We start from the raw sequence: 12,822 nt of genomic DNA, 5'->3' as shown, positions 1-12,822 counted from the left end.
CGGTCAGGACAGGTACTTCTTAAACAGTTTTAATAGTACATACAATATTCCAAACGACGCAACAAATGAAACGTAAACAAGAAACCACCATTGATGCGCCTGTGTTACATTACAGAGCAAAACAACAAAGCGAAGTTTTTGATTGCGTACTATCGGCATACTATAATCGAAATTGCTGGCGATCGATATAAAATTTACAAAAATTCCAAGACACGCCGCAAAACCAAAAACCGGTGCAAGAAATGTCAAAACAATTATAAAGAAGTACACGAAAGAAATCACCATTTGCGCTGGATGTGAAAGGAGAAGTGATAGCTAAAATGAAAAGTAATGCAGAAAAACAAACCGACATAAAATGCAAAAGGTTACTGGTAGTAGAGCATAAAGATACCAACAATGGTACATCGTTACACTAAACGTAATCCTATGGACGATTACAGAACAAATTAACAAATCCTACCCAAACAACACAAAAATCGAGGAAAAAATGGAAAAATTATGAACTGACGATGATTGAAAATGAACTCAAATATCTTTACTTAGGTAACAACACAACAACAAAACTACTTAGAAAAATCTGACGAAAGAAAGAGAGAGAGAGAGGGAGAGGGAGTTAGAGAGAATATGTGTGAAATGATGAAAACTATTACAAACCATTTACTAGAGGGAATGAAACATAGTAAACGAGCATGCCAGTAAACACATTCACACTACGAAGGTGTGTGTCCACTACTGGTGAATATATATATATATATACAAAAAGTTAAGGAAGAACAAACAAAAACATGGTAACAAAGTTGACCAACAAGCGGACGCATATGTATTTCCAAGTGCGAGAGGGTGAGAGATACAAGGGTGATGAAATGATCTCTCTTAAGGAAAAGGGATTACTACAAAGATCGGAAATACAAATGCAAGCAGAGAAAAACGCAATGAAAATTGTGACTAAGTAGAAGAAAAGGTTCATCACATGCAACAAATATGCAGCAGCCTGTGCATGTCCGTCGGCTAGAGCAACAATACTAATTTGATGAAATGCACTGAAAAAGAATGTAACAACAACATTAAAAGAGAATGAACAAAAAATCGTAATAAACCTTATTAATAATAAAACCATACCATATAGAGTCTTTTCTTGTGGGTTGAGCTTGTAAGTGGAGTGGATATCATTCAAACGCATTAGAGTGTTTTGTCATCTGCAACAGCGATATTGATAAAGCCGATAGTTTAAACAGCACAGCTTACAGCAAAATGCTTACAGCAATTGAAAGCGCGAGCCAAGCACTGCAATTGTCGATCAGTATCCCTGAAAGAAAATCAACAATAAAACTAAACAAGATTTGTTTTGTTTTATTTGTGTGTATTTTTTCCATTCCACATCAATTGAAATTGAATTGAATTTAATGAATCATTTTCGTAAAAAAGAGAAAAAGTGAAAATAAAGTTCGTCGTCTGATGCCATTTCCGCTCGTTGAAGTCCCTCCCGTTGAATCGTGTCCGATTTCGGTGCGCTCAAAATGCCCCGTCGGAATCGACCGAAAATGCTTCAGAAACGATGGAATTTTTGGTTTCGGACACCAAGAGAGCATCCATACGGTAGAGGTAGCACAAATTTCCGTACCAACCGGCCGCATTTCATATAGCTGTACCCTTCCCTCTAGTGATCATAGCGCTTGATCCGTCGACTGATCTTTCCTCTCTTTCCGTTCGTCCAAATGTGCTAGCACCTTAATATGACTCTAGCCAAGTTCATTTTTATGGAAATAACAATAAGGAGTATTGAAATCGTATATTTATGCATGGAATCCTTCTAAACTCCCGGAAACTCCATGACGACAAGAGATATAATTATTGCGAAATAACCGAACAATAAACAATGAATAAAGTCTTCGGAAATAGTGGGACTGCACATTTCCTACTGCTAATAATTAAAAAACTGAACTGCTGCTCAGTTTTGGGACGCACTGTAGGAACTGGATGGATGAAATGAGACGGAGGATTCTCCCCACAGCAGCTGAGCTATTTACTCTATCGATGGCTCTCCCTGGTATGATAGTATGTGTAACTAATAGCCAATCGTAGAAGATCTCTCATTCTGATACCATCAAAGCGAATGATAACGTGAGTATGCGATATCAATATGTTATGTACAAACATGGCGGAGCCTTGTGCGGATCAGATTGATGTTATCTCCTTTCGTGGATGCTCTCTTGGTGTCAGAAATCACAAAACCGGTCGCTTTTTGGTGGCTCCGATTGCATGCGCGGAAAGACTTCGACGAAAGGAAAAGCGCTTCAAAATAATATGCAATGGCGACTGAGATGACCGTGTTTTCCTTTAGCTTTTGTGAGCTGGACATTAAATACTTACGGTATTAAATACATTACAATAGGTATTTTATTAAATACTTAAATACACTTCATTCTTTCCATTTTGCTCTCTGTTGTCCCCAACAAAGATTGTCATCAAGAAGAAGAATAACCATTTGGGAATGTGGGAGGCAAACAGTACCGCGAGTCAATCTGCTGATATATGTGATATGTGATATTAACATCTATTGTACTGCTCTTTATCCGTATCGTCGTATGGTGTCCACGTCCTTCGGACACCGGCACAGCTCAGCTCGTCGGTATATTCATGCAAATTATATACTCAGCATAAAACCGCATGCAATTATGAGGCGCGATCAGCATCTGCTGGTGGCGACGCTTCCTTCTAAACGCTTTTACGTGCATACGTGTTTATATGAAGCATTTTGTGGACAGTGTTTTTGTGTGTTTAATAAGAGTTTATTTAATAGAATAAATAGTTTGATCTTCGGATTCGTGGTTGAGTTGAGAAAAGGGATCAACGGCGGATCAAACAATTCATCGTTTTTAAAATTAGAGGCCCCATTTATAATTCCGCCCTGGGCCACCAAGGGGATTGATCCTCCACTGTAACACACACACATTCAGTGGAAAATCTTTGATTTTTGCATCAAACCGTATGCACGCACGTGTCCGTGAAGTGAAGCAGCAACGATGGAGAAAGACGGGGAAAAACTATAAATGGACGATCATAAACCCGTATCATCCGTTGTGTGTTGTTGGCCTGTCCTTTGGTTTCCGGGGCTTAGTGTAACTATCAAAAATGGGATAAATTAGGTTAAGAATAAATGCTCAAATCAAATCAAAAGAATTCGATACGGTGTATGTCGTGATAGTGGAATGTTACTTTCCTTTTCACTTTTATTTGGATTGTTATACTTTCTCTCTTTTGTTTGGAATAACGATTTGGTATATCCACCATTCTTGATACCTAAACTCGGACGTTCGAATATGACGCTAAGGATGATTTCATATATGAAGAATTCCTTGTAAAACGTGCCATCATTTGGTCGTTTTGTTCCATTTTCTTTGTGAATAATTGAGCTCAAATTAAGCGAAAAGAAATGTCCCTTGCAACTCATCCTGCATATGTTCAAGTAACTTAGAAGCAATCAGAACATAAACCATTGGTAGTGAGTAGATTTTCCGGGTTTGTAATAACTCATACGATTCGGCATTTCGATTCCATTTAGCTCGATTTTATGTTGCTATTTTGGTATTTGTATGTGGAGAGGAGTTATTATATATTTATGTATATATATACTAGCATCTGTTTAGTTTTTTCGCGTTGTTGTTATCCACCCCGCGCCTAAGGCAAAAGGATGGATCAGAATGAACCAACGGCGGCACGAGTTAGTTCCTTGGCTAACGAGTTACAAACTACCAACACACACACACGCACGCCAATACACAACCACGCACATTTACATATACACAAAACCCCCACACCCGGTATTCGTATTTTACAGTCTAAACAACTATTGGCGGTTTTGTAACGATTGTTTCCGTATATTGTATTTCGAGCGCTAACATTAAATGCATATTTTAACCGGTTCGAATTGTATTCGATACTTCCATTGGGCGCTTAATCGTATTAGTTTGGAACGGTTTCGATTGTTGTGCCCCTCTTCGAACCCTATAACCCTATTGGTCATCTACTGGCGAACGACATGCGCCATGTGCATCATCCATCATGTTTTTTGGGGGGGAAAGCGTATTGAGAGCGGGGGACTAATTGAATTCAAATACAAACTCTGGTGATAAACACATCATGGATAGTTTGTTGCTTCCGGTTCTGTTTCCAATAAAAATCTTGTCATTAACATACGCATTATCGATCGAGTGATTATCGCGCACAGTATGTATATTATCCGATATTGTCCGCCTTGTAACTTGTAACTTTCTCTTCTGTTTCTGTGCACTCGCGTTTCATTGCTTAGCTGGAAACATACTCTAAACTCGCGAAATGAAACGACCTTCTCTTTTAAATATTATTCCTTTTGCAACTATAAAGGCAGGGATTAAAACGATGCACATATATATTAAGCTCAATTGCTATTCGTTGTTGCTTTGCAAACGAGAAACGTTGATGAATGATTGGAAACTTGGAACTCGATTGCATTGCGGGAGAAAAAGTTGTTAAGCCTATAACGATGTTGCAAGACGCAGCTAGTGAAGTAGTAGCTAAAATAAAGGTACGATAATTCACGTTCATATTGCGAATGGTCACATGGAATGCATTCAACGAGTCGGTTAAGCAGTGTCGAACAAAAACGGGTTCGATTATTCGGGATTGAAGTAATTCTTATATGCAGCAAAATACTAATCAGGGAATTGGTTTGGGCTATCGGGTCGGAATAATCCCGCATGGAATAAGAACAAAATCCCTTTTCTTCTCTTACTGCTAAAGCTCTCATTTCACCTTGTTCGCGATAACTCGGTCAATTGGTGTGCCTATTGTTTAAATAAAAAAAATCATAAAATATCGCTTCGCTATTCGATTGGCTTACTACATAAGCTAAGGAGTAGGACATCCAATTTAACCACCCGTCGTGCTGCTGCTGCTGTACGATTGTGATGGATTAATCTGGATGCGAATCTTATTCGAGTCTCGATCCGACTGTATTTGATGCGCGGACCGGGACGATCCTAACCGATTGCTTGAGTATACGCCCGACCCGGCCGATCCTTGTGCGGGTCCGGCCCTTTGAAATGCCGAAGCCGGTGGCGACAGTGCTAACGATGATGGCCCGGAGGCCGTACCGTACTGGTACTGGGGCAAACGTTCACCAACGTCCGGTGCTTTAGACGTGGGCAGCCGGGAGGACTTTTGTGTAGGTATGCCGGATCGGAACGAACCCTGCAGCGAACCGGTGGGCGATGTGGGCGATGTGGGCGATTTCATACCAACCGGAATGCGCGAATTAACCCCGACCGGTGAAGACATAGCGTTGGCCGATGCATTCGAACCACGGCGTCGTGTGCCGGTTGGAGTGCTGGTAGTGGACGAACCGGCCACAGGCATGTGTGAGGACGATTCGGTAGAATACTTGCGCTTCACACTACTGACAGGAATGGACGACGATGGGGGAGCCGGAGCTGATGTGGTACCGTCAGAGTGCATCATCGGGGCGGGGTAACCCTTCCTTCCGGACATTGTGCTATTGTTGCTCGATGGAGACACCGGTAAAAGCGGAACCATTTCGTTGGTTGGCGTTGTTCCATTTTGATGCTGTATGTGGGACGGGCTTGTTGACGATGGTATTCTTTGGCGGGGCCGTTGCCGTTGGTGACTGCCCGTACCGGAAGTTGAGCCCACTTGTTGCCGCTGGTATTGAGGCAACTGTGAAGGACGGCCGGATGATGCTTGCGGTGGGGGACTTGTGGAGGAATCGTCAGACGATTTCGTCAACAGCTTGTCTTCATCTTCCCGATGACGGTAAGTGGTCGGCACCGCAGCACCATTCAATGTGTTGTCTCGCTCAAGCCCTAAATCTTCATCGTCCTCTTCTTCATTGTTATAGAATCGATTGTACCTGTCCATGGACACATTCAGCGGACCGTCCGACGAACCGCCATCCGTTGGCAATGGATCGTAATCAAACGGAGAGCTATCGTTGCCACTGTTTTGCCGGGATGACGACTTAAACGGACGATATTCAACGCATTCACCGTCACTCAGCGGTGAAGTGGGACCACCGGCAACGGTGCCTCCCTGCTGCGACAGGTTACGGTACTGTATGTTGTAGTCACTCTTATGGCCGCGTGAGCTTTTGTGCATTGAACCACCGGTGGTGCCATCGTACCGATCGGATGTCGTATCGGTTGGGTGTTGTTGTCGCTGACGCGGACTATCATAGTGTGATTCTTCCCTGCTTTCGATCGACTCATAGATTTCACTGCGCGCCATACGATTGTGTGTGGAGGACGATGCCACCTTCGTTACCAACACCGTTTGTCGTACGGCGTAATAGTCCTCGGTGCCGCTTCTTAGTAAACTACTACTACTACCAGTGATTGCGCCACTTCCACCGCTTCCCGACAGATGATGCTGCAGTTTCGCCTTAGCCAATTCCTCGAACGATGTCATCCGATGAATGTTGGACTCCGATCCGTTGCGGCTACCGTACGGCGGGATACCACCGCCAACGCTCAGTACCAAACTGTTGTGGCTGCTGTGATGATCCGGTGGTGGCACGTATTTTCGATTCTTCAAGTGACTACACTCGATAATGAATTCGCTGTCGAGCGTTGGAGCGGGCGACTTCCGTGACATACTGCCACGCCGGGACGACGAGGTGGAACGCCCATTCGATGCGTAATTGGTCTGGGACGCTGAAGGAGACAAGGGTACCGATGGAGGGAGTGACGGTTGCTGATGGCTCTGAAAATCCCCACTGGTGAAGTCGGAATACTTTGCACTACCATACCCGGACGCTGGTACATTGCCATTGCCCAACACAGTGCCGGACGATGCTCTGTGTATCGATTGCTGAAGGTAGAGATCGATTTCACTGTTGCGGCGTGTTTTCGATTCGTCATCCTCATCCTCGTCGTTGTAGCTCGTGCGTGAGGAACGATCACGACGACGCTGTCCCGTTCCATTTCCACCAGCCACGTCCGAGTGGTTTGTCGTCCTATCGTGATTGTTCGCAACAGCGGATGTTCTTGAGCGGCCTACTGTTGACTTTCGTACCTCTTCCGGTGGGGCCGGTGGTACGTAAATGCGGACTACATCTTGCGGAGACATCGCTCGTGGAGTCATTAACTGCTGGGCCGAAGGACTGCGCTCTACCACACTCGTTGCACCGATTGCGGATCTTTAAAGAAGAAACAGTAAAGCTCATAAGTCACCATTATCGCATCAACATTTTCAAGAGTATATAAGTGGTTATCAGTTGTAGCTGCAGTTATTTAATACATAACGATGTGAGATTTTGCCGATACAAATCATCAGATTAAAGTGCCCAGTGCATTTCATACAGTCATGTTTCCCTGGAAACGCTCCTGCAAGCTGCGCTATGACAGCCTTTATGGTGTGCTTTTGTGATGTTGTACATTTGTTAAGACTAAAAATATCCTCTTCTTTCTTCGTGGAATTCAATAAAACATAGAAAAAAATGTTAAATAAACGTTAATAAACAAAGTTACTAATATATAACAGAATAAAACAGCCATATACTATGTAATTGCTAGCGAAAAATATAAACTGTCTACAAATTCATTTCAATTTCCATAATTTGTATGTACAGAAACTATCTTTATGTAGTATATTATATCATAAAAGAAATTTTGATCGTTTAAAACTCTTATGACATTCCAAAGCGACCTCTTGGAAATTCTAGTAGATTGATATAGAATTAGGTTTCTGCAAACCTAGAAAAGCATAACAAATGCAACAGAAACGGCTGCAACATTGAACAAACAGGCGGCAATGTGAATACAAATAACAGCAACTTATGTACAATAGTTAACGTGAACCAAACGAAAGTATCGCTACCATCATCAACCGTTTTCTGTACAAAGTCCGAGTAATCCCGTGCGGAGAGGATGCGAAAACCAATTACCGATCGCAGAAGGATAGCCTTACGCTCCTCCTATCCCTATGGTACAGCAGTGGTAGCTTGCATGCACGACGCAGACTACCAAAAACACACACACAGACTTAACTTACGTTGCACTTCTAAACCTGACCGGCCTCGTCGTGGAGGTGGAGGCGGTGGCGTACGTGGTACTACTTGCGGTACCAGGCGACGCCGATGGCACTGTCGAATGTTTTCGCTTTGATCTGAAACAAAACCAGGTCTTAGGAAGAGGAAGGAAAAACGGGTACAAAGAATAGGCATATTATTACACTCCTTAGGCGACTGTAACGTTTCATCAACACGAAACTACAACACAACTGCGCTTTCGTAGCGAACTATCAGACGGCAAACATCGACTATTTTACCATTTAGTCGATAAAAAAGGGTAGCGTCTTTGGCACAGCGCGCACATAAAACACATACACGTACACACTACGATGATGTGAAAACATAAAAGAAAACCATGATCGTCTAAGGAATGAATAATAGCTAAACATGATCTACGAGCTGATACATATCCCGCAAGGGTCAGGGGGATTGCTCTAGCGGTTAGGCTATTAGCAGGTAATGATGTGGCGACTAACTGTTCAAACGGATAAAGCATAAATGGATAAAGGAAATTACTTACACCGGGCTACTTTCGCCGTCACCTTCATCCTCGCTTCGGATTACGTTCTGATCGTCGACGCAGAAATCGAACGCTTGTTGGGACCGTTGGCTTTGAGCGCCGGAAAGCACACTCAAATCAGCAGTAGATGTAACCGATGTATCGGCAAGCGATTTGCGAGAGCTACCCAGAAGCGATCCTCCATCCTCCGATTCTGGAACGTGTACTGTAGTAAAGAAAGGACGTGCATGAGAATGGGTGTTAGTCATTCATTTTCATCTGTGTCCCAAACAGTGCTGGCAGTAAAAACAGTATCGGTTGAGGTTCGTTTCAATTTCTCCGTTTTGCTTTAAAGCTTTGGTGCAGAGTGCGGCTACACACTATCATATGCAGGTTCAGCTGAATTATACATTTGACTCGTGATGCTCTTCTTAAATACGTGAGATGAAATATAAAAGCAACGCAATGGAAAGATTCTAGGTACACACCTCTCCAGGTCTATCATAGCCCTCAAATAGGCATCCGATAGGTACGAACAGAGAAACACAAGAGGCTATCGTAATGCAACGCTCCTCAAATGCAAACCCGAGGTAATACTGCGCGTGTGTTTTGGAGGGAAATGAAACAGAAAAACGCACGCTTGTTACTATTGCGTGAATACTCCATCAAACATATTCAAAGATTTGTGAAAAGCATCATAAATGGTGTACACTTTTGTATCAAACGTGTCCAAACAAAACGATCTTCTCCGGGACATGTGTAGCATATGCTTACCTTTGTTCAACTGTTTGGTGGAACCTCCAGGAGCGTTTGCGATTCGGTTGTGATTCGCAATTTCCTGTTCAGTTATTTCTCGCCTAAAACGAAGATACATTAGTATATATTCGAAATAGTGGTAAAATTTGAAGCACTTACTTTAATTTTACTGTTTCCGTCACATCCTTCTCCGTTTCGGTAAACTCTTGCTTTCGTCGGCCAATCTAAAAGGAAAATGGATCGTACATTAGTAGAGTACCATCATTATGTTACAATATTGTTCGCAACACCGCATCTCCTATGGAAATACCTGCGCAGCAGCTGTTGGTTCCACGAATATACCGAACTCATTTTTCGGAAGTTCAATTTCACTTGGTGGCGGTGGCAACTCTAAGCCAGCTTTGCGTAGCTCCTCCATGCATTGTTCGAGGCTTTTAATCACCGCGTCGTCATCGTATCCAAAGTCATCACATAGTCGCGTCTAGAATAAAGTAAAAATTATGATATATAAAAATGATTATAATTGAATACAAAATTAATCCTCAATGGAAAAGCAACACTTTACCTGGATGTACTGCACAATTTGATCCATATCGCGTAGCTTAAGTATATTATGTCTGTGCATACGTAGTATGTTATAGGCCATGGCCGTGACCACCTTTTCCCCATCGAGCAGATAAATGTCCCAGACGCGTAAGCATAAGCTGAACGGTATCTGCATGGCGGCAATACAACCGCCGATGGCACACAAGCATCAGTAGCAATGGGACAAAACACACACCCGACGACACAGATGCAGAGAGAGAAGGAGAGAGATAGAGAAACAAACGTGAAACAGAGACATATAATTAGATGCTGAAGCGTACAGAGATGCAGCTCCTACACCACACGCCACACACGTACCCTTTCGATAAACACAACAAAGAACCATTTCAACGAGTACAGGATCGAGTCAAGATTGCACTGGTCGAAGTGTTTCTTAAGCTTTGGTATGAATTTGGTTATGATTTTGTCGTGATGTGCTAGAAAACGGGTCAGTTTTGGGAAGCCTGCAAAAAGAACGATGTCAATGTGCAACGATTAGCTCGCAGTACGGAGAAACAAACACTCAAACCCCGCCGCCACCGGGATGAAATATGAATTGCAACATACCTTCAATGAACAGGCCGTGCATGGCGAACTTGGTATCTGCCAGCAGGACACTTAGCGCCCAGAACGCTTGCTCCTCCTCCATGTACATCAGCAGCACTCCGGCCAAACCAGACATTCCTTGGCAGTAGCCGACCTACGAGATGATGGGAAGGTAACAGTTCAAATCTACACATTCCTTAAAATCCTAGCCAATCGTTCCATACCTCTGAATTGTACATACTGTACGCTACCAGTACATTGAATAGACTCCTTTGCCGGTCACTGTAACGCTCACGATAAAAGATATGGTCCCGAAACTGTCGATTCACGTCCTTGTCAATCTGCCTTGCCTCCGTACTCCAGTTGCGTGCAAGCTTGAGCATCTCCTCGTACTTATTCTTCTTGGTCTCCATCACCTGTTCGATATTGAGCAGCTTACACCAGATCTTGCCGCGTAACTTCTCCGGTATTCCTTTGAACACACGTTTTCGGACCTTCGCCTGTACCGCTTTATCGTCCCAAGGTCGTTTGTATGGTTGTGAAAGGCCAAGCAGCTTCACCCACTTCTTCTCCCGTCCCTGTTCGATCTGCAAAGCTTTCGATTCTTGGGGTCTCCGTTTTTCCGGTAACTGTTCGTTATGGATGAATCCGTACCTGTGAAACAATGCGGGAAAGGTATTAGTAGGAGTACGTTAGAATTGTGGAGCATATAAAGACAACATATGTTACATGATATCTTTATCTCGATGTCTTCATATAGTGAAAGTCTAATAACCACGGTTGCCGTACTAGAATCAACCACATCATCCTACAGGAATGTAGGCATTCTAAACTCTATTCTACAACATCATGAACATCGTAGATAAATTCTCATTATAGAAAAATTTTCATCTTCCTGAAGGCGGATTGTGAAATGAAACTGTGTCATTTCGGGACACAAATCAATTCTGGAGGCAGTGAAACTGTTGCATAAGGTACGTATTCTTGTGGTTTCCTCTATGCTGCTATATTTACACTGCAGACTTTACCAAGGCAATCAACTCAGCCCACGCAGTTCTGCCTTCTTCACCCACAGATGTTTATTCAACCTCCCCGTGGGAGTTGTGGGTGAATGTGTATTACAGCTCACCAAATACAGACCGAGCACATATCGAAACGCCTCTGTGTGCCTTTGGACGCCTCTGTACTCTGTCGAAACCATTTCCCAACCATCTCTCGCGTGTGCCGCACGCAGCACAAAAACGTTGCAATAAACAATGAAGTAGGCATCGATGTAAAGCGTTAGTTGTCATGGCTATTTGCATTTGCCAAAACCGGAAACCCTTTCCGTGCTTACCTATCCGTCTGTTGGTACACTTGAAATTTGGGATCCTCCCACGGGTCGATCTCGGCTCCCGGTTCCCGGCCCATGTCGTAGCGCTGGAATATCTTTTCCCGTTCCTCCTTCGCCCGGGCTATCAATGCTTCTTCGTCCATGTTTGGCAATTAAAGATGCGTTTTCTTCGCTAAAGAGCTTTCTTTCTGAGCTTCAAACTCCTATCGAATTGGAGTTCTTTCTCGCTGGACCGAAATAATTGATATTAAACACGGTTTGTTCGCTGTCGTCACTGTATTCGTTGCTGAGTTTGTTGATAGAACTGGAAAGATGCCATCATTGAGCAATGCTTTACCTACGATCAACAGTCTGGTATGGACCGGAGCTAGCAACTCCAGTGACCATTAGGCGCTAGCTGATTTCCGTCCGACAATTTATTATTATTCATAGTACGATGCTTCCTCCCGGACGTCATTCCGTACGGCTTCCGCAGACGCCTCCTTAGATCCGACGTATAAGGGAACCATAGCCTCGACTGGTTTTAATCACCCTTTGGCTGATGAAGTTCCGACTCACACCCGACGAGCACGCATAATTGTGCCACTTAACATTTTGACCAACGTGTTGGGAGGGGGCATCGTCACATTCAGATGATGTGCGTATATATTTCAACGATTTTTTTTAATAATGAAAACTGTTTACGGTGATGTTGCTCTTGTTTTGCACTGCACACTCTACACCACATCAATTCACAAAACACCTTTCTCCCGCTAACGTTGTCTTTAGTTTATGCCGTTGGAATGCTGTTAGGTAGGAAAATGATTATATTTTCACTAGTTACCACCCCGTCTTATTCATGGCAGACGGCGAAAGGTCGCCATGGAGTAATTTGCCGTGAAAGAGAGCGGTTTGCACCGATTAATGTCACTTCACACCGCCACGGCCTGCCTGGAAACGTTAATGAAAGCAATGCTGTGCTACTTTGCTGCCAAGAACAGGACGTATTGCCTAGTGGTGGTAATAGTAGGCGTCGCCAACATAGATATTGCCCCAACGGAA

The 12,822-nt window shown here is 43.4% G+C and overlaps 1 protein-coding gene across 1 annotated transcript; it reads right to left on the bottom strand.

Moving 5' to 3' along the window:
* Positions 1-4,777: 4,777 nt before the first annotated feature.
* LOC128309560 (pneumococcal serine-rich repeat protein-like) lies at positions 4,778-12,438 on the bottom strand. The gene is made up of 11 exons (XM_053045984.1): positions 11,785-12,438; positions 10,673-11,102; positions 10,470-10,602; positions 10,221-10,366; positions 9,883-10,032; positions 9,628-9,798; positions 9,477-9,541; positions 9,336-9,418; positions 8,583-8,787; positions 8,044-8,157; positions 4,778-7,189 (listed from the first exon to the last, which is right to left on the bottom strand). The coding sequence occupies exons 1-11, from the start codon at positions 11,922-11,924 to the stop codon at positions 4,909-4,911; spliced, it is 3,918 nt and encodes a 1,305-aa protein (XP_052901944.1). The 5' UTR covers positions 11,925-12,438; the 3' UTR covers positions 4,778-4,908.
* Positions 12,439-12,822: the final 384 nt, after the last annotated feature.

Source organism: Anopheles moucheti, chromosome 2 (genome assembly GCF_943734755.1).
Source record: "Anopheles moucheti chromosome 2, idAnoMoucSN_F20_07, whole genome shotgun sequence".
In the NCBI taxonomy this organism is placed as follows: Eukaryota; Metazoa; Arthropoda; class Insecta; order Diptera; family Culicidae; genus Anopheles; species Anopheles moucheti.
Note: the sequence above shows the minus strand (reverse complement) of the source record. Positions and strands in the feature narration are given on the sequence as shown.

Coding starts and splice junctions, on each gene's coding strand:
- LOC128309560 (XM_053045984.1), bottom strand. CDS start 11,924: ATGGACGAAGAAGCATTGATAGCCCGGGCGAAGGAGGAACGGGAAAAG. Junction 9,799..9,882: donor AAATTGTGCAGTACATCCAG/GTAAAGTGTTGC, acceptor ACTTTATTCTAG/ACGCGACTATGTGATGACTT. Junction 7,190..8,043: donor GTCAGGTTTAGAAGTGCAAC/GTAAGTTAAGTC, acceptor TCTTCTTTAAAG/ATCCGCAATCGGTGCAACGA.